The sequence below is a fragment of the Centruroides vittatus genome, unplaced genomic scaffold, assembly GCF_030686945.1.
Source record: "Centruroides vittatus isolate TY-2023 unplaced genomic scaffold, ASM3068694v2 contig_549, whole genome shotgun sequence".
Classification (NCBI taxonomy): domain Eukaryota; kingdom Metazoa; phylum Arthropoda; class Arachnida; order Scorpiones; family Buthidae; genus Centruroides; species Centruroides vittatus.
The window spans coordinates 2,557,541-2,584,364 of record NW_027122325.1 but is presented as its reverse complement, the minus strand read 5'-3'; the positions used below and the strand labels follow the sequence as shown (position 1 = coordinate 2,584,364).

General features: G+C 29.8%; 1 protein-coding gene across 10 annotated transcripts in view; it reads left to right on the top strand.

Annotated features, from left to right (window-relative positions):
* LOC136978689 (coiled-coil domain-containing protein AGAP005037-like) overlaps window positions 1–14,589 on the top strand; it is a 526,382-nt gene extending 511,793 nt beyond the window's left edge. For 6 of the 10 annotated variants that reach the window (XM_067274453.1, XM_067274444.1, XM_067274442.1 and 3 more), the window contains one exon: window positions 12,407–14,588. In XM_067274453.1, coding sequence (XP_067130554.1) covers window positions 12,407–13,660 — 1,254 coding nt within the window. In that variant the 3' untranslated portion in view covers window positions 13,661–14,588. Of the gene's footprint in view, window positions 1–12,406 lie in introns of all 10 variants that reach the window. The other 4 variants (XM_067274447.1, XM_067274445.1, XM_067274446.1 and 1 more) reach the window with 4 other exon arrangements.
* The last annotated feature ends 12,235 nt before the right edge of the window (window positions 14,590–26,824 follow it).

Sequence of the window (26,824 nt, the reverse complement as noted above, 5' to 3'; positions counted from 1 at the left end):
CAAGCTTTTTTATCCTAACATCATTTATCATTAGTCGGTACGACAATATTCATGCCAAACATCGTATAAACGTTGCGAAAAGTTCACTGAGTTCAGCGTTATATCCACGTTTGCTTGTCGCAAGTACTTTCGACGAACCTTACTGTCGTCGTCTTCAGGCGAGATCGTAAAATTTGCCGAAAAACTTTAAAAAGAAACAAATCCGATGCAGAATGGAACACATAAAGCTTTACCAAAGCCGTTACGAACGTAAATCAAAAGTTCAAAAAACATTCGAAAGCCGATTGAGCATCTAGCTCCACGACTAGCAAGGCCGCGCATGTGCATACCTGTGCTTACGCTAATCGTATATTAGATAACGCTAAAGCACGTTTAAACGCTTGAATAACGTGACCCAAATATTGGGCAGCTCAAGAGTGGGAGTGTTGCATGCTTCTAGCGTGGTGGTAAGGAGGGATTCCCAGATGAAAACTGTTTTTCTATCATTGCAGCACTTGAGCATATGCGCTTGTGACCATGGCGGAATTAACTATTGATTTCGACAATTTTAATGAAAAGTTAAATTTAAAAATTTTTGAATAAACTATTTTTTCTGTGTAAAAAATAAATTGCATAAAAAGAGGATTAGTTTTCTTTTGTCGACTGCATTATTTGAAAATTGAGTAAAATTGACCACATAAAAATAGGGATAGGTGTACTGTACTCATTAGAATGAAGGCTGAGTGGGCCCATAGCAGCAATTAATATTTTGTTGCTCATTCCAGGGAATTGAATTTGGTTATCTGGTTCAAATGGTTGATTGATGCACTGACTCTTGAGTCAGTGCATCAATCAGTACATCCACAAGAGCCGAATTATCGGGCTAGAGTCTAGACTCTAGCCCGATAATTCGGCTCTTGTGGATGTATAGCTTTGTAACAGGTTAGTTGTTATTTATCAATCAGTACTACAGTTTATACTCTTATGTCGTCTTATGTACTCAAATAGCCCCAAATCTACAGTCATGGGCCTTGTGGGTACTACTACACATGGGGTAGAGGTGGATAAGAAATTGTTGGTGAAAAGGTATAATAGTGTCTTTACATTGAAAGATTTTATTTGTGTTCAAGTTTTACAAATGCCAGTGCAAACAAGTACAGGTATCCCTTATATAACACTGTAGTTATGTTCCAAAAAAATGCCGTGTTATGCGAATCTTTCAATATTCTAAAATCTATAGGCAAATTTGATACAACACACGTGCTTACTTGAATAAAAAAACATACCAAATAACGAAGTTTGCACTTAAAAATTGTGAAATTTTGTACGGAGGATTTCCAAAACCATGTTAGAGTGAAACCAGAAGTTGTGTTAGACATGGGATACCCCCATGTTTCAAACTGTGTCAGAGCAAAACTTTCTTTTACAAGGGATACCTGTATATACAAACTGTAGCTCATTTTAAACATCACTGAAGGTCTATCTAAGTTAATTAAGAAGTACACAAAGTATTACAAAAGTATTAAAAAATGACAAAAGTATTACAAAATGTTTACTAATTATAAATAAATACTTAGTTAATCAACTCTAAGCATATATAGATTCTAGAAATGAAATTTGACATAATACATTTATTAATTTAAATAATACATTTAATAATTACTAATATGTAATTAAAATTAATAAACATACAGTACAAATGCATTACAAATAAGTTTTAACTTAACCAAAAATAGTGTAAAATTCTATTTCAGTTCCTGATTTGGCTGCAAAATCCAGTTTTGGCCAGATCTTACCTGTCTGTGAAAAATGTAATGATACTGGATTCAATACCCTAGGAAAAGTATTGATACCAATATCAGTATTGGATCAAAAGTATTGAGTACAAAGGAAAAAGTATTGATATGATATTGGTATTGGCAGCTTCGAGACGTCCTTAATCTTCACAAACATGGATTTACAACCAATACTAAAAGCCTGAGCTTACTTGTGTGACAGGTTTTAGAAATTGTTCACTCAACAGCATTAACATTTTCTTTGAGTTAAATATTGTCAGACAATCAGAAATTTAAAGCTACTACTGAAATTCTCATAAGTTTATGAAAAATTGTTGTAAAAATGTGGTAGATACGAGATCTTCCACTCTTTAATAAGAGAAAATTGATTTGAAAGTGCTTGTAAATCTGTCACATACTAAAATTTGTTCACTGGTTAAGCCAAACTTCTTAATTGGTGAGCCAAATTGTACATAAAATCATAGGTAAGCAGACCACATATGTTTTGTATATTTCATATATTCCAAAAGTCAGCCTATTTCTATAATTTACAAGTGATGTGTCAAATATGTTCATGGACTGGATTTGGCTCAGGGATCATAGTTTGGACACCACTACTCTAGGTTATATGCTCTAAGGCAGCGATTCTCAACCTTCATATCTACAACCCCCAAATAGTAAATATAAATAAAATTAATATTTCATGACCCCCCACCCAAAGGAATAATAACAGTAAGCCTTACTATTACTAATTGAATTTTGACTGTAATTATATATGTAAAGTTTTTAAATATTATATAATCACATTGCACTAATTTTATACATTAAGAAAATACCGACAGTATAAAAAAAATGCAATACAACTATTCCTATTATTTTATGTCACTGTGTTTATAGCGACGGGTATGAACATGTATGTATGACATGTACATACATGAGCAATTTACAAGTTCCAACTTGATGTGTATGTGCTCTTTGTAATTTGATCTCCTTCTATAATACTCGCTGTGAGAGTATGTTTGAACATGCATATGGATGCATTTGAACAAGTCACGCTGTCACTAGTATAAAAGAGGTGCTGGCGATTGCACCACTTCAGTTAAGTTTCGAATGCGAAGCGTGCATCTGGTGCTTTTATTTTAGTGCGCAGTCAACCGTGAAACTGAATTTTTTTTTTTTAAATTTCTAATGCGAAATGGATAAATTTGTGAAAAAACAAAGTGAGCCATTTACATCCAGTGAATCAGTTGGTAAAAAGACAAGGGTGTACTGTACAATGACAGTTATTTAAATTATGGTTTCACCCATGACCCCCCCTTTAATATCATCGTGATCCCCAGGTTGAGAAACGCTGCTCTAAGGAATTATTCATTTTTGCAAATTTTTTCTATAGATAATTAACTTTTTATATATTCATTATATACAGTACATTACAATGTACTATTATTATTAATTCTAGCTCTTACTTTTTTACTATTAGTAGTAGTAGTCTATCTAGCAGGAGTAGCCAATATTATAAACTTTTTATTGTGATAAAGAGAATGAAAATTGAATAAATGGTTAAAAATGCTGCAAATTTGTTGACAATCTACAAATTGTTTTTTTATTTCTCAACCTTTGCATTCTAAAATCAGCCTTTTCTATCTATCAAGTCATCTTCACCTATAATGTAATATTGGCAAGTATGGTATTAAGCTCTAGTATCAACCAAGTAGGAAACAATCCATCTCCAAAAGCAATAATAATAAATAAGGTGATTACAGTCATGTTAGCTCCTCTGCAATTGCATTATTTGTAGAATGTTTATATTGTAAGATGTAAGCAGCTAACCTAGTAAATGTTCAAGTTTTTAATGCTTTAGGGACAAAGAACTAGATTTTATCACTTTAGTATAACACTTTTATTTAACACATGTCTTCTTTTACACACAAAGGAAAAAGGGGTCAGCTACAACAAAGGGTTCTGTTTTTATACATAGAACCAGAGCGCCATCTGTGGGGAAATATCCACAACACAAATAGCAGAATTAAAGAACATTAAAATTACCTAGATCACAACAGTAACAATGATAATAATAACAGTAGCAACAACAACAACAATAATAATTATTATCCCCCCTTTTTTACTATCTTTACACTTTCCCCTAATTTTAGAGTTTTTTAATTCTTCAGTTGACTATTGCTGATATTTGTGTCTCAAATTTAGTCTTACCAAGGGGTTTAGTGAGTGCATCTGCAATCTGAGCTTCAGTGGGACAAAACTTCACATCCACCTCATCACTCAGAAACTTTTCATGAATGAAGTGATAGCGTACATCAATGTGCTTGCTGCGTCTGTTTATTATTCCAGTCTTTATTAAATGGATTGAGCTCTGATTATCTATGTTTAATTCAACTTTTACTTCCCTGCATATAAGTTCTTGGATGAGAGATTTTAGGTATAGCACTTCTTTGCAGCAGTCTGCAGCTGCAATGTACTCAGCTTCCGTGGATGATAATGCAACAATTGGTGCGTTCTTGTATTCCTCCGCGTAACTCCGCGCGAGCGACATCTGTTTAAAAATTCCTGCGGAACGCGTTCCTAAATTCCGGTGGGAGTACGCGCCGTCAAACGGCAAAAACGGCCGCTTGTAGTAGTAGTTTACGGTGGAAAGCAACATGGCGTCCTCCATGGCTCAGATAGTTTCGTTTCCGGGTCCATTATGTGGTTTTATGAATGAAAATTTAAAAATTGTGAAAGCGCGAGTTAGCGCACGTGGTGATGTAAGTGTTTTTGCAAATTTTTTTCGTGGCTATTTTGAATGCTCTTTCAACAAATAATCCATTTTATGGTTAAATTTTACAATTGGGACCCTTCTTTTGCCTTTAAAAGCTCATATTTTAGAATTATAGATTCCTCCATCACGATACTATCGATAGTGCGGGCGCCGCCATCTTTCTTTCTTTCACAGTCGTTCCTAAATGCCTACAAACAGCAGCGCACTCCCGTAGTAGCGGAGACGCAGAGCGACCGCTATCCGTAGAGAGAACGCACCCAATAGGTTGACGTCTTGAGCACCAGCTGATTGGTCCTCCTGCATACATTACTACAAATCCAGTAGTGCTTCTTCTTGTTTCATCATCTCCAGCATAATCAGCATCACAAAAGGCTTTAATTGTTTCTGCATCATGTTCTCGATTATATTGTATTCCTTTTTCTGTTGTCCCTATCAAATATTTCATTATTTTTTTTAAAGCAATTACATCTTCCTTTGTGGGATTTTCAATGTATCTACTTGCTACGTTAACTGAATGAGCAATGTCAGGACGTGTTCTGGTAGCAAGATAGAGCAAACTTCCAACAGCTTCTCTGTATGGGAACTTCTTTTCTGGTTCTATGCCTCTATCAATATTTTTCAATCCTGGAGTGTTCACTATTTTTGCATTTTCCATGTTGAATTTTTCCAGTGTCGTTTTTAAGTATTTGGTCTGAGTCAGTCTTATTCCATGTTCATTTTTATGTATTTCCATTCCCAGAAAGGTTGTTGGATCATCGTCTTTTTTAATTTCAAATTCTTCTTCAAGACTTTTCACTAGGTCTCTTAACTCAGAGATGTCTTTTCCTATTACTATTCCATCATCAACATATATTGCTAATATAATAGAACCATTGTTATTCTTAAAGATGCATTTTTCTGTAGTTATTGGCATCAATCCTTTAGTTTTCATAACTGAGGTAAATTTTCTGTTCCAAGTTACAGGTGCTTGTTTGAGACCATACAATGCTTTGTTCAACTTGCAGATCTTTCCTCGTTCATTATAGCCTTGAGGTACTTTCATAAATACCTCTTCACGAATTTCACCATACAGGAAGGCAGTCTTGACATCAAATTTGATCATTGAGTAATTTTTCTGGGCTGCTAATGCAAAGATAACTCTGAGAGAGCTCGCATTCACTACAGGACTAAATATTTCTTCAATATCTAAAGAGTTCTTTTGCTCACACCCTCGAACTACTAAGCTTGCTTTGTATCGTCCATCTTCTTTTTGTCTAAATATCCATTTGTTTGTTAAGATTCGTTTTCCTTTGGCTTCATTTTCATTAACTAGTTCCCAAGTATTGTTTTTATTTAGTGATTCCTTTTCTTCCTTGATTGCTGCAATCCATTTTTCTTTTTCATCTCCAGCAATTGCTTCTTGATACGTCATCAGAACATAATCATGATACTTGCTGGGAATTTTTCTTACTCTTTTTGTCTTGCTCTCTTCAACTTCTATTTGTTCAGGGATTTCCTCTTCAATTTCAACATCTTCTGTCGGTTCTTGCGTTTCCTGCACTTCCTCTGTATCTTGTCCTTCTTTATTTTCTGCTTCCTCCCTTAATCTTATGTACACCTCTTTATTTTTTTCTTCGGCTCTTTCTCTTCTGTGTTCATTAAACACTACATCTCTAGCAATAATTACTTTCTCTTTCTCTGGATCTCACAGACGGAAACCATTTGGAGCATATCCTATGAAAATCAGTCTTTTACTCCTAGACTCGAGTTTTTTTATGTGTCCTAGCACTTTGGCGTAAGCTTCACAACCAAATACTTTTATGTTTGACACGTCTGGCCTTCTTTTATACCATTTTTCAGCAGGTGTCACTTCTACTGTGTCTGAATGGCAACGATTAAGAAGATAAGCTGAGCTTCTAACAGCCTCTCCCCAGAGCCTCTCTTCAGCCCCTGATTCATACAGTAGTGCTCTGGCTTTCTCCATAATTGTTCGATTGAGCCTTTCAGATTTTCCATTGTGTTGAGGTGTATGGGGAATGCTATAGTCAAGGACAATTCCTTTGTTTTTGCACCAATTCTTAAACTCGTTACTGGAGTATTCTCCTCCATTGTCACATCTCAATTTTGACACTTTTAGATTTTGAAGAGCTTCTGCTTCCAGTACAAATTCTTTAATGTATTCAGAGGCTTCAAATTTGTTTTTTAGTAGATATATCACTGCATAATGGGTGTAGTCATCCATAATTGTTAAGAAGTATTTCTTTTCATCCCATGATTCAGGTTCTACAGGGCCACACACATCAGTATGCAGGATTTGCAGAGCTCGTTCTGCCCTTTGTCTTTCCTTAACAAAAGATAGTCGCGTTTGTTTGGCTTTGATGCAAGTTTGGCATGTATGATCCAGTTCCTCGCAATCTCTCCCTGATATGTTCATTCCATCAACTAGGTTAATCGTTTTCTTTATGCTACTAATACCAGGATGTCCCAATCTTGCATGCCAAAGTTGAGCTTCAATTTTTTTTGGTATACTTCTGTTACTGTTTGCTTTAGTCTTGCTTTGGACTATCATAGAGCTATCCTTACTTGTCGTTTTTAGGGCAACTGTGTAAAGTCCATTTTCCTGCTTTACACCTTCACAGATAATATCATCATCTTTTGTGATAATAACTTTATCTTTGGTAAATGTGACTTCACCATCATTTTCAGTGACAGCATTAACTGACAACAAGTCTGTACATAAATCAGGCACATATAATGTCTTTTCGAGTATAAAGTCTTCACCTTCAATTCTTCCTACTCCATATGCCTTCATTGATTCACAGTCCTTTGCTACCATCACACTTTGTGTATTTTTGGAAAAACCTTTCAACAAAGAGATGTCATTTGTCATGTGTGTAGTACAACCTGAATCAACCACAAATTCTTTATCTCTTAGGATTCTATTTGACTGTGCTAAGAAGGACACTTTCTCTTGGCTACTTCTTCTGTTGAATGTATTATGGTCAATTTTAGGTCTAAAATAACAGACCTCTTCAGCATGGTTGTTGTTCTTACACACACCACACCACTTAGATCTTGCCCTGAAGTAACAGTCTTTGTCAGTGTGGTTACCTTTTTTACATATTTTGCATGTTATTTGTGATCTGATTTTGTTAGGACAATTTATCACTTGTTGGCCTTTAGCATTACAAATAAAACATCCTTTCTGCGAGAGAGGTCGTCATTTCGGGCAGGATTGAGAGAGATGGGATATACTTTTGCAGATAAAGCATCTTTTCTCTGTTGATTTGAAGGCAACAGCATCTAAAATTTCATTATGTTTTAATTTCTTTTCTTCTGCCATCAATCTTGCTGTTAAATTTGTCAGGGTTCTTTCTTCAGATGGGGTCGATTCCCAGGCTGTTCCAAAGTATTTGAAATGGTCCGGCAATGTTGATAAAATTTTTGAAACTATCATTTGATCATCTATTTGCTGATTTACAGACTTTAATCTAAAAGCAAGATTTTCAAGATTGCTTATATGTAAAGCGATATCAGTTCCTCTTTCATAAGTATATGAGAAGAATTGTTGCATGAGCTGGCACTTCTCTTGTTCAGTGTCTCTACTGAACAATAAACACAGTTTCTCAAACATCTCTTTTGCTGTGGAACAGTTTATGATATGCATAAGTAGTTTTTTACTAATTGTAGTAGTTATAATCTTCTGAGCACTTGCATCTTTTTTCAACCAATTTGACTTTTCTTCAAGTTTTTGATCTTCAAATTTTACATCCCCTGATACTATACTGTAGAGCCCATTTGCTTTAAACAAAATAGTTATTTGGAATTTCCATACCTGGAAGTCAGAAACATCAGCCAGCTTTTCAATGTGTGCAATGTCTTCAACATTCATGCTTGCTCCTGCCATTTCTTTTTTTCAATTATTTTACTTTTTCTTTTCTTCCTTCTTTCTTTCCTTTTTTTTTCTTTTTTCTTTTTCTTCTTCAGCAAGTGAAACCTGGGCCCATAACCTGTTCAAGTTTTTAATGCTTTAGGGACAAAGAACTAGATTTTATCACTTTAGTATAACACTTTTATTTAACACATGTCTTCTTTTACACACAAAGGAAAAAGGGGTCAGCTACAACAAAGGGTTCTGTTTTTATACATAGAACCAGAGTGCCATCTGTGGGGAAATACCCACAACACAAATAGCAGAATTAAAGAACATTAAAATTACCTAGATCACAACAGTAACAATGATAATAATAACAGTAGCAACAACAACAACAATAATAATTATTATCCCCCCTTTTTTACTATCTTTACAGTAAACAATACTTTCATAAATTGTATTTTCACAGTTTTATATAAGCAATTTTTAAAATTTTCCATGCTTACATATGATATAACAAGGGTTGGCACATGGATCTTCTATTTTTGCTACATTTTCTAATTTGACATATTATAACTTCAGTCTACATATTCTTCTCTTCTATTTTCATACATGTGAACTGTAATTTCTGCTTATCATATATTTTTCTCCATCAGTGGTGTAATCAGATCCAACATACAGGAAGTCCAAGTTATAAGTTTATATGAATCACTACATGTTTTAATAAATTTTTGCTTTTAATATTTATATAATGGATTATAACAAACATATATAAATTACTCAGTCAGTAATTAACTTTACAATTAAATTATTTTTCCTATATTTAGCCTTTTTATTAACTTTTTCATTAATAAAATTATAAAATGGAGAGGTCCAGAGGAGCTCATCCCTGACCTCTCCATTTTACAATTTTATGAATGGAGAAGTTTTGCAATTTTAAGAAAATGTGTTTCTAATTTCCTATTTCTATCTATTCAAAATTTAAAAGAAAAATAAAATAAAATTTTAGAAATTTTTTCTTTCAAATTCTAAACATTTATGACAATTAAACATTGCATTGTTATTACAGTTTAAAATTTTAAAACATTGCAAAATAATAAGAACGATAAAGTTACACATTATACAATCAATCATATTAATGTTTTGAAAAAAAAAATTCTCTCAACATAAGCTATCTGTGATAAGAAATTTTTTGAGAGATTCTAAGATAAGTTTCTGATTAAGAAATGAAATCTTTATTGCATAATTATAATAAAGAAAATAGTAACCATAGTTTCTTGTTGTTATTTTATATATATTTCATCATTGTAATTAAAGTACCACTATTCAATGTTGTGTAAAGAGAGATTTAGCAGTCAAAATGCAACAAAATCTGGTTCAGTGGAATTTTAGGACATGCAGAAGACATTGCTATAAAAACAAAATTAGCACCAAAACTCACCATTCTGGCAATTTTGGTATTGCAAGCAACTAAAAAACAGTTTCTTTTACATAAGCACACATGTTACAATCAAGTTCTAGGTTGCACTGTTGAATGTCATTCTTATCAGCTATGATGGACATCACATTGCCTGTAACTGCATTTCCTATAAAGCTGTTTTTGAAAACAATGATAATGTTGTTGCTGCTCTTCCAGAATTTTGTTATTGTAAGAATTTACATCAAGGACCATTGATTTTACAAGCTCTCAGGGGAATGACCATTCAATTCAAAGAAACTTGATAACTGGATGTCTGGAAATTCAACCTGGTAAAGGCCTTAAACCTATCAATTTACATGTGGTCAAAGATGTTACCATAGCTGTTGTTGAATAGTCAATAAATAATGGTTCCAATATTATATATGCAGTAATGATAACTGGGTTTATCTAATGTCACAGTGTGGAAGATATCGAGAAAGTTTTTGCATTGTTATGTCTATAAGATCAGTCAACCACAGTTGTTTGTTGACAACTGGGAACTCATGATCCTTGCATTGATCTTTGTTGCCAGAATGGAAGTGAATAAATCATGTATTGCAATAGAAAATCCTGTGAAAGAATGAGGCACATTTTTATTTCATCTATTGGATGAGGTAAAATGCTTATTTATTATTATACTCACCTAAAGTCACTTTGATATGTATTAACAGCCACATTTATTCTTGGATCATTCTTTGAAGAAGCTGGTTCCAATTGGGCCTGTGACATTCTGTGATAGCCCAAAGATACTGAGAGATATTTCCAACTGTGACAGCAACAATATCTCAAGTTAAGATGGAGTGCCTCTATATATAGAACACTGCATACAGCAGTTAAGTGTAATGTTTAGTTATGGAAACATTAAAAAAGTGTGGTTTATTGAGGACTTGTTAAAAATTTGGCAGCATTGAAAGATAGTATATAACAATGCATATGAGAATCAGAGAATCATTTATAGTTGACTATTAAACATACTGTTCCACCTTCAGAATATGGACCACATTCAGCAGTATCCTCTGCATTGCTAGGTTTCTGTATAATACAAGTGTCTTTTACAAATAAAATATTTGATACTTGCAGTGCGAGAAATGCCATAGCAATACGTTTTGATATTTAATTTTTTTTATGAAAATGATTTTCACATCTTAAATTGTCACAATAACAGATCTGATTCCATTTGAACTGTTAAATATCTCTCTAAACAGTGTTGAATAGGGAGACTTCACTTACAATCAGTTGGTATATATATAATTTAATAAAAAAAAATAATAGATTTTTTTGTATTTTTATCAAAACAAAACATTGTTATAAAATTATTATTAGACTTTAATAGATAAAATCATTGTAAAACATATTTTTATAACAACATAAATAAAAATGTTTTTAAAAGTACTGATTATATCTATTTATGTACAAAAAAATATAGATATAAATTTATTATTGTTCAAATTTATATAATTATAAATTACTGAACATTATTTATTTGTCGTTTGTTATCAGTACGTTGTATTTTCTATGAATAATTGAATATCAAACATACTTCAGATAAACATCAGGATACACTCATTATGATAAAAACAAACTCTTCAGTACTAGCAGCAAAACTGACTCAAAAGTTGCATTTTAATTGTGAGGACTTTCAATAATTCACATTATCATCATCAGGGGAATGGAATAGAAATGGAAAAAACAATTCAAAATTCAAATGCAGTAGACTTTTGATTTTTATGTAGTAGAAGATTAACATTAAATATTAATAATGTTAATCTATGTAATATTATGCACATCGACAACTCAAAGTAAAGGTTCTAACATAAGACTTATTTGGTAAATAATTATTTTAACTGGCCATTATTTAATTATATATAGTTACTGGATATTGGGCATATTTTTAATTTATAATTTACTTATTGATTTGAATTTATTGTTACACTTCAAATTACAGTATATATAAAACCATTATAATATATATAAAATAAGCATTTTTGTCTGAATATTATCATGATCATTGAGTTCTAATAACTAATTTGCCTGAAGAATATGTAGAAAATGATATGGCAATAGACAATATAGTATATAAAATAATAATCTAAATTTTTACAACATTAATATGAGAAATTTAATACTGTTACCGTAGATGCTAATTTTATATATTTAACTAATATTATTTTAAAGGATATTTTGTTTCTACTAAAAACAAAAATATTAATAAATTGCATTATTTGTTATTAACATATTATTATTGTAAGAAGATTGAAATCCTACATAAACTATATAAAATTGTACTTTTATCAGAAGAAAAGTTTTTATTAGTATAAAATGTATTATTTGATATTACTGTTTTATCACATTTGTATTATTTTGCACTTGAATAAAAACTGTTGCTAATTACATTGTTTAAATTATTATTATTTTTTAGTTTTGAATAATTTGAATTTGAAATTTTATAAATAAACATTTTAACTTTTACATTTGCTTGTATTTTGAAGGAATATTATTTAATTTAAAATTATAGTTGAATATTTTGAAAAATTCATATATTTTAGCATAAATGTTGTTTACAGATTGTTGATTCAGATAGTCATACAGTAATCCATGTTCCACCTGATGGTCATCAGAAGACTCAGAAATCAGAAACAACTTTGGATACACTATTGGATGATCTCCAATACTTAACTAAAGTAGGTGATGCCAAAAGGGATTTTATTCCAGGGAAAAGTGGTCCTCAGAGACGTCTTCCTTCTTATCCTAGTGCTGATTCTCCAGTTCGGACACCTATTCATGTACATAAAACCTTATCAACTGGAAGTCAGGGTCACAGCGCTACAGGTAGCAAACTTCAAGTTGGAATGGGAAAGCGCAGCCTTAGTCTTTCTCCAACTCCTTCTTTCTCAGATGGCAGAACTTCTCCATATTCTCATGAACATGCACAAGCTCTTATTAGCAGTTTAAGAAAATCAATTGAAGTTCAAGAATCCATACAACAACCTGCTCAGACTGCTCAGAAGAAAGTGCCACCACCACCACCTCCAAGAACAACTAGCTGTTCTCCTGTAGCTTCACCTACTAATCCAACATCACCAAAACAAAAATTTGATTCAACTTCCAAAACATATGGTCATATGAGGAGTAATTCTGAGCCTGCCAGTAAATCTGAAAGTAATATAAAAAAGCCTATTACAAGTAGATCAATTTCAGCATCTAAACAAGATTCGTTTGATAATACAACAGAAATAGTGCGAACTAGTGCTATTAATGATGATGATACATTTCCCAGAGAGCATCTTTCAAGTAATAGTAGCAGTAGTGAAAGTGTTAACTCACAAGAAGGATTACAAATGATACTTCATGGCAAAGCAATAGCAAAAGATAAAAAAGCCCCTAGTAGACAATCATCAACTGATAGTAATGTTTCTTTAGAATATGAAGAAAATACCAAAAAGCAAGGACCTCGTACACCAAACAAAATGCGGCAAGAACTTCTTGAACAACGTCATCAAGAATTATTAAAAAAACAAAAGCAGTTACAAGAGCAGTATGCTCGACTTCAACAAATGCAAAGGGGGCAACTACGATTTTCTCCACCTCGCAGTGGATCATCAACAACTATTGGCGATTTGAAAAAAACAGGAAGTGAAAGTAATATTTTATCTAAAGCTGCATTATCATTGACACCATCATCAGGTTCTATGACTCATTTAGCAGTTACTAGCAATATAGTTAATCACACAGGGCACACTTCACCATCACAAGGAATTTCACGTAGCCCTGTTGCAAAAGTAGCTCAAAATAAAATTTATGAAACTGATATACTGTAATTGCCTGTCATTGATGTGCATTAAAATAATCTTTAATTCCACCAATTATATTCACCATCATTGAATGAATTGTTGTTTTTCCTGTTGTTTTATGAATGTTCTGCTTATGAAAGAAGATTTTATATGTTTCATTAGAAAATGTGGCAGAAACTTGATCACCACATATTTGTTATAAATACAAAATATTGGTCAATATAGAAAATAAAAACTATACTATTATTAGTGCTATTGATAATATAAAAATTGTTGTAGTTAATATCATCAAAGTATAAAACTCAAGATGTTTTGGAATGTTTTCTTTATAAAACTTTTTCAAGTGAAGAAATTTGTTTGTTGCAAAAACAGAATTATATTGGAAAAAGAGAGGAAATGTTACATTTCTATAGCTTGAAATAATTGTTTTCTGAATAGGAAGTTAGAGATAATATTAGTGCTCAAGAATCATCTTTCTAGCCTCTTGCCAACTCATCACTGAAATAAGTGAAATACTCACGTCCATCAAATTCCATATTAATAAGAAAAATATACTGGATACAGTCAATTCTAAATTTTCATAAAATAAGAGTTTTCAATAGTACAAGAGAAGATTGTTAAACTCACTGCATATCAAACTTAAAACATTGTTTTTATTTATTGTTATTTTGTTATTCCCTCACAATTGCTACTTTTATAGTTTTATTTCTACCCCACAATTGAATGTCATTAAAAACTTAAGATTAATGAATCTAAATCTCTTGATATATTATATACCATGATAATTCAACACAGAGATATTTATTATCTAATATTTAATAATTTTTTAGAGTATATTGCTATAGAACTATGAAGTTTTGGAGTCAAACAATGTAAAAGAATTTAATATAACCTATATTATTTGAAGTACATAAAGTATCACTCTGTATTTCAAAACTCAATTTGATAATTATCTTACAAATACGACAGTAAACAAAAATATGAATATAAATTATAAATAAACTTGTTAAGATTATATAAATAATTTATGTAATTATTTTTTAACATAACATGTTGAGAATTGAAAAATATATCAACTTGATAAATATATTTAATTCAAATTGTAAATTTATAACAGTTTTAATGAATGATAATATAATTAGCAATAAAACAAATCCTTTTGAATCTCTCTTAGTGTTTTCTTTCTTATCTTTTAACGAAAATTTTAGAATTCTAGTTAAGATTTTCAAATATTATGTTTGCAAGATTGTATTTTTTATTCAAAATTGTAGAGTTGTGTGTGTATTTAATTTATTCAGAATCCATAAAGTAAAAAAGGATTTGTTTTATTTTTTTATGGTGAATTGTGTTTATTATTTTAAATAATTTACATTACCATATTTCTTTTACAGAATTATTGACATTGATTTTCTTATTAATTTATTTAACAGATTATTTATTTTTTTAATAATATTTTATATATATATATATAATGTTATGTATACTATTTAAAAGAACTAATGAAAATTATACTGTATTTTAGTATCACACTAGCAGAATAATAGAATGTTATACATAAGTATGTCATTTTTGTGTTTACATTTTCTTATCATTTGTTTTAGAAATCTTGTAAATGTACCAATCAAATATTTTTAAAGATTTATCATCTCCGGTTTCAGAACAATATTTTATAATTTTTCCATAATTTCAAAAATATCTAAATATAGAAGGTTAACAGTTGTTTGTTTGTTACTTCTATTGTAAAGTTATAATTATGTAACAATTTCACTAAACTTTATAAGATTAAAATTGGGGGTGATAAATCTCTGAAAATATTTAATAAATTATTAAATATTTTCTTGCTCTTTAACTCAAAGACTAATAAATTTCTAGTATATCAGATATTAAATAATAAAGAATTGTTTGAATCAATGTTATTTTTAGAACAGTGGGGTTCACACAATATAAGAACATTGTTTCACTATTTTACAATAAATATATCTTAAGGAGAAGCTTACATTTCTTGTTTTTACTTGAAATGGCCGTAGTTCTTAAACACACAGTGACGTATCAAAAATTTGTCAAACAATAAATAGTAAATAAACTCGTCACTAAATAAATAGTAAATAAACTGGTCTTTGGTACTGTGCATTTTTACATGGCCAAGATTCATAAAACAAGCTGTACTTAGTACTTTCATTTAATATACATTGTCTTTCTTAGATCTTTTTAAATTATAATACCATCAAATACATGTTTTAATTTATTTAATTTGTATATTAAATCTTTCGACAGGAGGACAAAAGTTTTAAATTTTCTCCTCTTTTCATCTTATACACAAATACCTTAAAATTACATTAATCATTTTAATTTCTAACATTTTTGGCCTTATTTAACCGACCTTCTTCAGGATAAATGTACAAAACAAATGATGTTTGCATTTGAATAGGATGAAAAATTTAAAACATTCCAGCATATACGATTTAAATGTTAGTATGGACCTTATACTTTATGAAAATGCAATATATATATTGTATTTTCTAAAAGAAAAGAAAAAATTCTATTAGTAATGTCAGCTGTCTGCTGCTGAACTAGGAGATTCAAAAATCTGTATCTGGTATAATAAGATTACAGATTCCTGTTTTAGTTAGAAATAACAAAATATTTGTAATTAATTTTTTAAAACAATACATTCTTTTTTAGTACAGTTTGCAAGTTTATTTTTGACATTTATTTTATTAAATATGTTAATGTTAAAATAACTGGAAGTTAATTTTACTAAAAATGTTGAAAGCAAACTACTGTAAAAACTATTTAGAATAAAGTTAATATACATGTAATACTATTGTATGCTAAAATTACATAAAGTTATGACTTAAAAAGGAAAATATATTATTATATGTATAAACTTAGCTTCTTATTTGCAATAGTATTTATTTCTAAGTTCAACTTATGTGTGTAATATATGAAATATATGGTTTAATGTTTCATTAAAAAAAAAACCTGTTTAGAATGTTATTGACTTCTACAAGGCATGATAAAGTTTAATTTAATATTTCACATTTTTATTTATTGTACTTAAAAATGTCTATAACAATTAAGGTAATTTCAAATTATTTTTCATATGATATCTGTATTTATGCAACAATTATCATTATATATACAAATATAACAATAAAAAAAAATTTGCTTTATTAGAATTCACTTTAATATAGTTATTCTCAATCATTTCTGGGCACCCAAGTCCATCATCAGGAGACTACAACAGTCTCTCTTGATTTTGGTGCTTGAAAAGTGTTTGAGACAAACTATTATTAAAGTGAATGTCAATGAAGCAGACTGTTGTTATTGTTATATTCTTGAAGAACTTTGAATTGTTTTTCACTATTTATCATCACAGAAATTCATATTTCATTTTATTACATTAAATATATTTTGTGTCCGTAAAATAAACAATTGCTTGTTAACATATATAATTAACTTTATTATAACTTTGTGATAATACCAACATAACATGTGCCTCCAGGTCTTTGTGTCACCACAGCTAACACACGACTGATCAAAGACAAAGAAACACGACAAAGATCAGAGGTGTGGGGTCACTTAACTAGGTCAAAGGGCAATTCGGTGTGGGTTATTTCCTGGAGGTTTACATACATAACATACATTTCCATAAAATTAAGATTTGAATTAGATATAATTTATTGTATTTATCTACATGATACAATATGTGAATGTTTAATCTTGTTTTTATAATTATGAACAGTATAACTTAGTTCATTTATATTTATTTGTAAATGTGTTGATGCTTTTTAATTGTTATTTAAGTAATCATTTCATTGTTGTCTTTAACATTTAATTTATTTGAAAGATTTAAACATTTACATTTTATTGCTGCCATTTCATATTGAATATTAAGTTGGTATTTCAGTATTTTTGTTTTTCTGTGAAATCATGAAGTTCATAATAATATGTTCAGAAAAGAGATGACGGTAGCTCTTGCTTTATTGATCATGTTTTGATTTTTTGCTATTCACCAGCAAGCATATGACAAAGAAACATGAGTTGTCTCACAGCAATCTCACTTCATCTCTGGTGCTGCTGACCAAAAATATACAATTCTATTTCATGATTGTGACACAATTCCTTTTCCTTCTCAAAAAATTAAGATCTTTTCTGTTAAACAATTCTACAGTCTTCTTACTGCTGGGGAGGGCTAGATGTTGGATTGTAGTCTGACATATGTTGCATCTTTGATCGTTAGAACTTGGAAGCATGTGAATTTAAATATGTTTGTTCATTTTCATTTGTATTTATCTCATCCAGGCATGGGGAGGGAAGCATTGGGAATAAGTATGGTTTGGTATCATATAATTTTTTCTGAGTTGAGTTGAAGTTAATGGGAGGTTTGTACATATTTTGAAGCATATTCCTTTCTGATTGTTATAGATAATCAGAAAGATAACTGATTCTAAGTTGATTTATGTGCACTTTGCAATATCTTCCATCTTCAATATAGCTAACTTACATGACATTACCAATGGTATATTTCTCCTCTGGCAGATTTTATTGTCACATTATCATTAAAATTTTAAATTCTTTAAAGTTAATCAATAGACTTGTAATTTCTAACTTTTTTGAAATGAGGGTTTGACATTGTAACTTTGGCAGTAAGGAGGGTAGCAGGAGTTTGACTGGAGGCTCCAAGGTTTCTGTGTGAGGGATATTATGATAATAGAACAAGCATTTTTTAGTATTTCCTTAAATAGTAGTTTAATACATTTATTTTAAATATTTTGTGAAAAATAATAAATAAATTTAATTTTTATTATTCTGCAAGTGTGATTTAAATACAGATGATAATTTAATGCCTCTTTTAATTAATTTAGTATATATCAACTCACTAATCTCATATAAATGGTTTAAAAATATTAATAATTAAATCATTTCTTTTTTATTCAGTTTGTTTTACTATTAAATAAATAAACTGTACATAATATTAAAAAATAAATGATTATACAAAATAATTTGAAATAGAAGAATTATTTAGAACAAAAATATGAATTAATATAATAATTATAATATATATGATATGTATTTTTTAATTACATCTGATATTTATTTTTAAACAGAAATGAGTATCAGATTTTAATAATGATCAATCAAAAAACAAATTACATTATTACCAGTACGCATAATGAAAAAACACTGTAAAACAATAGTATTGCATCATTAAAATTGCTATTTTAAAAATTTCTCTCATATGCATGTATTCTAATATATTATAAAATTACGTTATGATTACAGTTTGTAACAAATTTAGTATGTATATATACTGCATATGCATTTTAAAGAAACATTTTTAATTCTTTTTAATGCTCTTTTGAAATACTCTTTAATCGATATCTTGCTTTTTACTGTTATGAAATTTGACTAATTAACACAAAAATTTATCATGTAAAATCTAATATGTAAATTAAACACACAGATATACTATTTCAATAAGTAAAATCTATAAATTAATTCTATGTAAATAGCATATAAAACTATAATAAACATATTATACAGTAACAGTATATTATCAATTGTATTATTTGAATATTAATATCACTGAAATATAATAAAATGTTGATTTTGCTTCATAACTAATTAGTAATCCATAGAACAACTTTTAATTTTATCAAAATTAATCTGTTAAAGTTAATTAATACAACTCATTCTTTAACTTAATAATTAAAATTTTATAAAGAAATTTTTTAATATAAATTATTTTAATATTTCAGATTATTTGCAATCTGTCCTCAGAACATTCAAATTATTCAATAAAATCTATATGAGTGAACATATAAAATTTGTTTTCTTCTATATTTGTAAATTTTAACAAACAGAATAAAAGCATCATGTTTCATCTTTTTCCACATTTCTCAGGAACACAAGTTCACATGATGGACTCTACTTTATCTTGAAGCTCTCTCTGCCTCAATGTGCAAAGCTCATTAAAATCAAGTCCCTCTTATAGTAACATAGTGTAAAAATATATAGTTAATATTTATCTTTCTGGAATTTTTTATCATTAAAATTCACAAATTTAGAAGAAACACTCAAATGTAAAATAAAAGTGTCTTCACATCTTGTCTCCTTTCTAAACAAAGAACAACCAAGTTGCATTCCTGAGGAGTGTGGAAGGGACAAGATTTATATTTGATAAAAAAAAATCTGCAATCATAACATTATTAGAAGAAACTGCTTTAATGGAGCAATTAATCTTCTAGTTTAGTTAATCTTTTCTTGCACACAAGTTTCTTGTTTAAATGATACAGCCAGATTATTAGTATCAGGTTTGGTTTCCTATATATATATATTAGAAAAATATTTTATTTAAACAAGATATATATAATCTTGTTAAATAAAATATTTTGTCTAATGTAGATTGCAACTACTAGAGTGGCCAGACATCTGACTTTTGAGCACTCTGCTTTCCATATAGTAGCATCTTGAGCCAGATGTTAATTCAACTTTCTTCTTAGGGTATGTGTAAAAATAATTATACAGTATCTCAAAGTGAGAGTTTATAATTTTTTAATTTCAAAAAATAAATTGTGTAATTTTTTCAAGACCATATATATGCATATATTTGCACATATATATGCATATTATATGCATATGGGCCATCATATATGTAGCAGTTATAGTAAATGGCTTTATTCAAACATTAAATATTCAACTCTTTATAGCCTTTTAAAAATTTTCAATCTCAAAAAATGAAAATCTTTAATTGAGCATATTATAGTCTGTTTTCCTGCTAAAATGAAAACAGAAAAAATTATTATAAACTTTTTATGTATAATCATTAGTCTTATTTCATTACACTCAAAGAAAAGGAGATAGATGTGAAAGAAATGTCAGAAAATAAACATTCTCCTCTTTTCAGTAGCCAGACATTGCACAAGATTCAATAAAGTATGAATCTACTCTGCAGAACTGGTTCTGGATATCCTTTTAAATTTTTAATGAGGAATTTTAATGCCTAAATTGAATGTGGGAAATGAGACAATACTACTAGTCTTATGGCTGATGATAATATTTCAGTTCCAACTATATGAAACATACTGTATGGCAATGGTTTTAGAAAAGATTTCTTTCAAAAAAAAAGAAAGCTGCCTTGACATCCATTCCTATGAGAAAGAAATTTGAAATTTATAAGTTTATTCATTTATCCATATAGTTACTGGGAGAATGTTATATTTAGTAATGAAACAAATTTTTAACTTTAATGGTGATGGAAAGATGTAGGTGTGATGTGAAGACAATTTACAGGATGTTACAAAGGTAGTAACAATATTTTTAGTATGTTCTAGAACCTTAAGAGATCCAAAAATGGCCTATAAGTATAACCCTTTAAATGCATTGTTTCAGGCACTAGAAATGATTAAAGTTTACATTAGCTATCCCTTACAATGCTGCTCTGTAGCACTACAGAAAAGCCTGAATCTCACTTCCCTTCAGCTTCTGTGCTGTACTAAAGAGCCAAGAAATGCAAGCAAACAATTTTTTTTTTTTCAAAAATGAGTGGAGAAATACATTGGAGAAGGTAAGAGTGTCAAATGGTAAAAGTCCCTGGAAGTGGATGTCCCTCAAAATTGAACATAAACAACAAGCAATACAAGCAGGGCTCTTCAATGCAAGTCATTGCTTGAATCTTTGAACTCTATCACACCTTGTCTATAAAAGAGGAGGGATTAAAGTATTCCATGGAACAATTTATTAACAATTTGCTAAGTAGTGGAAGAATGTTCTACCTCAGCATTTGTCCATGCTAACAGAAAAATGTGATTTCATGGTCTGCCAACTTACCTGATCTCAGACTGGCAAGTTGGATCTAGGACTGATGAAACAAACTGCATGAACTGAATTTAATAAAAACAAAGCAATTAAAAAAATTTGGATAGATTTAGATTTAAATTATTTTGACTTACTCATATATTCAATTCAGCAAAGATGGAGAATATTCAGTATTAATTATATATTTGTTTTATGAAAAAACATGCAGTTCAATTTTGTTTTGTAACAGAACTATTATAATATGTATTATGTGTTATAGATAAAATTAGATTTACTTAACTAATGTTAGCTTTATCCATATAAAGTGTGCTTTTTCAAGTCACAAGCAGATATAAGCTTATCCAAAAATGGATGGATGAAGCAAGACTGAAACTTAAAATTTAGGCTTTATCTACATTGTTTAGGTAGAGCTGAATATAGATGTTGCTCTTCTATACATGAGCATTTTGTATTTCACCATTACAAGCATAGTCAGTAATCAATTACCAGATTTCAAGCTAATAGGATAATGATTTTTTGAATCTGGTGTGATTTTCTATGCCTACGGTAAACTTCTTAAAAACATATAACTTTAGGATTACATTATATTAATAAATACAGTTGAAGACTGTGCACAGTCTAGTGCAGATAACAAGAAAGAAAACTGCCAGTATTTTGAAGCTTAACCTACAATATGTAACTTTAAAGGTATGCTTTTTTTTAGCTAAATCTGTTGATATTTTGGTAAAATAACTGGAAACATTTATTATTGTTTATCTCATTTTTATGCAATACAGAAATAATAAATTCTTGTTGATTTTGAAACAAAATTCTTTTCCATACAACTTGCTTCAGAAAGAAAGCAGATTATCCAACTAAAGTGAAACTCTACATTTCCTCCTCATTTCATCCAAAAAGGTATGGATAAAACACAAATTTTATTGTTATTGCATTATCCATTTTTGTATAATGTCAAGCTTTATCCACTTGTGACTTGAAAAAAATGCTTTATATGGATAAAGTTCAAAATTAATAGATTGTTACTCTCTTGTTTTAACTAAAAAACTTGGAACATTAGCTAATAAAGCTAACATTAGCTGGTTAATCCTACCTTTATCCAATTCATGGGCTTTAATCATAACACAAACATACATAGATAGATAGATACATACAGGATGGTAACAAAAGTGTTTCCCAGCCAATTATTTCAAAAAACTAATGCTAATAGAGCAATCAGTATGGATTTTTTGTAGATCTTTCGTACACTATATTACAGTGATTCTTAACAGAGGGGCCGTGGCCCCCTGGGGGTCCATAAGAAGTTTGCCAGGGCCGCCAAATTGTGCAAACTTCCTTCAGAATGTAATAAAAAGAAAATTGATGTATAACCAAATATCGTATTGAAAAGTGAAATAAAAAAGATAAAGTTTTTCTATTTAGTTTTTTTTTATTTTTTATTTCTTCCTACATACAACTTTGTAAGTACAGAAGAAATAAATGCAAATATGCTACTTACACAGCAGTATTTACTTCTTTTATTCCAAAGCAATTCTAAGAAACTATTAATGCTTGGAATTTTAAAAATAATTAGAAAAAATAGTACGCTTAGTATTTGTTAGGCTTTGAAAATTTAAATATTTTTGCAAAAGATATGTAAAATCTGTACCACAAGTTGTGAGTGTTTTAGTTTTAGTTTAGTTTTAGCATCGACTTTGGATCAATTTATCGATATGTTTCTTATTTTATTTTTTTGTTAAAAATTAATGAGTTTGTGTTTAATTGTGAAGTTTGAATGTTATTTAAATAGATAATGAAATAAAAAAGTTATGATTTACATTTATTATATAAAAAATAAAGCAATAATAAAACAAAAATCAATTTATTATAGATAATTGAACAAATATAAATTATTATTAAAAAAAAATGGGGGTCACAAAAAAAATTATGAAATATTTGGAGGGCCGCAAGTATAAAAAGGATAAGAACCACTACTATATTAGGCATGCACTTATATAAGCATCTTAAAGCCCAATGACCATATCAAAGCCAAATGATTACAACATTAAATCAGGTTACATTCCTGCTACTAATACTGATTAGTAGCGGAAATGTAGCCTGATTTAATTCAATAATCATTTGGCTTTGATTAGATATATACTAATGATGAGAATTTCAGTTCCCTTCAGCATTTCTGTTGGAGAGGATGGCTGTAATATCAGCCTCTAATGAAAACTGGACAACATTATCAATTACAGATTTATAGCACATAAAAAAGTCTGTCCTGTTATTTTTTAGAGCATTCCAAAATATTGAGGGGAATCTCAGAACAGGCTATTAAATATGATGGTAAATGCTTCACTTCATAACACAAATGCAGTGTGGGAGTGATTGAATGTGCAGTTAGATTTAAGTTAACAGTGATATGGATATGCAAATGATCCAATTTAATAGAAAATATCAAATGCCATTAAATAAAACACACAAAACAAATGTTTGCAAATGCCATTTATTGCATGTAGTCAAAATTACTGCTTTTACAACAATGTATTCTTGTATCTTTTTAGTATTCAATGGCTGTGTTTCGTAAAAACCGTTGATTTCAGAAAGGCTCATACAAAAAAAAATCCGTGGGTGTGCATTGGCAGCCAGTTTACTAATCTACTCCAACCAACCCACTGTTGTCTAAAACTGACAATCACACAATCCTGCACTACTTGAGTGTTATGCTATGATGCACTGCTACCCCTTGTTTGTTGTACAATGAAGCATTTACCTGTCACATTTTTACAGCCTGTTCCAGGATCTCATTTGCTATTTTGGAATGCAATAAAAAGTAAGAGGACATATTTTTGCACATGCTACAAATTTGTAATTAATAATGTTGTCCTATTTCCATTAGGAACTGAGATTACAACAGCTCTCTCTTCAGTAGAAAAGCTGGAGACAGAAATTTTCACCATTGTTTAGTGCATACTTGATATAATTACAGTACCTTTGCAAAAGGTCTATTGCTCTATTGGTTTTTGAAATAATTGGCTGGAGAGACTTTTTACTCTCCTGCATATGTGTGTGTGTGTGTAGATAAGTATATTTGGAAATTTTATATATATATATATATACACACACACACACACACACACACGCACACACTTCCAAAATTTTCTGTGATCTTTTTTCACATTTATTGAAATATGGAAAATTTGTTAAAAAGCATTGTCTTGGATTTTACAGGATATTTTCTTCTTATAATAGACATTCCAAGAAGCTGAAAGTACTTCTCTTCCTCTAACATTTAATACTCAATACTATTTCAATAATAATTTATTTGTATATCAAACATCACAAAACCCAATATGTATATAGAAACATCACCAAATGATCACCTAAAAATAATCAGGCTATAATTCCACTAATTTTAATAATTAATACTAAGCAATTTGCTACTAGGGATAAATAATTTATCTCTAGTAGCAAATTGCTTAGTATTAATTATTAAAATTAGTGGAATTATAGCCTGATTATTTAGGCAATTGTTTGGTGATGTTTCTATAATAGTTTATTCATTGCAATTAAACATTTTAGTATTTAATTATAGGAACTCAATATAATTGTTTGTCGTAGAACATTAAAATGAAAAATAAAATAAAAACAACAGTGGTATATTTATTTAATAGATTCTTTAGATGCAAAAGCTTTATTACTGTAGTTTCCTGCCTATAATCCATGAATTATGTGATAAAAAATCTTACTTTAGTGGTATGGATTATAGGCCACTGCATATAATCTGCAACAATTTTTTCACAAAATCAAAAACAAGGCTTTAAAATTATTTTTATTTTTTGTTATATAAAGAAGTCTAGACATGATAAAATGTGATGGGTTTTTTATTGTTGTTTACATGTCAAAAAGATACAAAGACTGACAGACTCTTCACTTCTACTCATGAATGTAATAATTTATTAATTATTGAGCTGCAATTTTAAAAAATTGTAGACCTGTAAATTCCCACTGTCGTCCTTCTGTCTGTTCTTCCTTAATCTCAAGAACAATGTTAGATAGATGAAAGTCAAGACCAGATATGGAAAGCTTAAGGGCAGGAGGCCCCAATTATATGAATATCTGTTTTGGGCCAGAAGTCACATTATTTCAATTCAGAAATTTTCTCCTGAACAGAGTTAGATACATAACCAGCATGACTTAATTGTTATCAGGAAAAGTATGATGTACAGGAGCAAGAACCTACTAAACTTAAGTGCATTGTGACAAAAATTTACAGCCTGACATTGTGATGATGTCACAATAAATAATTGCTTGTTCACTTTATTATATTATAACTTTATTATAAATTTAAGATTAAAATGATAATTCTGGACCAAGTAGCTATACAGAAAGTTTTATTTTTGTATTTGGGCACTAATGTGCAAACCTGGGTTGTAGTTAATAATTCATAAGTTCATTCATATTTGTTACATAGTGTGCATTTATATTGTGCAGTTTGTTGCACTCAATGTAATTGTTATATTGTACAGCAGGTATGTCAAACTCATTTAAACAATGAGCCATTGATGTGACTGGTAAGATTCATGTGGGTCACATCACATTTACAAATTTTCTTAAAATTAGTAAGGTTGAGGCCCAAGTTTTAACCGCGAAAACTTGTACATCGAACATTCAGTGCCGCTTTCCTGTAAGCCTAGAAGTTTGACAATGGCGTTTGGAATGTCAAACATGATTCCACTGACTTTCCAAACACCATTGTCAAACTTCTAGGCTTACAGGAAAGTGGCACTGAATGTCCAACGTACATGTTTTCGAATTTAAAACTTCAGCCTCAACCTCGCTATTATAATTTGAAGTGAGAATGCAGGAATATAGATAGGGCAATTAAAACATATGTAGTTCAGTAAATTCAACTCAACAATATATAATTGCTTTAGTATTGCTTTTATTTAAATGTTTATTTTATTTAATGTATATATTTATAAAACTAAAATTAATTGTTTTCACCAGAAACATGCCAGTGCTATCTTCTTTCTCCTAGTTTTCCAATTTCTGGATTCAAAGACTGAGAACAATCTTCATTATAGCAAATAGATGTTTATCAGTTAATCTTGATCTGTAAGCTGTTTTATTTAATTTCAGAGCATCGTGGCCACAGGACACAAAAAATCACATTGGGGGCCACCCTGGGGTGTCAAATTGGTGAATTTAACACCCCTGCTGTATAGTATAACAATTACATTGAGTGCAACCAGTTGTTTAGACTTGAAAAAACTTTTTTTTTTAACATACCAGTTTCTTCCATTGTAAGTCAAAATATAAATTGGAACTGACTGTATTTTATGTTTCTAGATTTTAAAATTAGTACAGTGAATATTTTAAATTTATTTT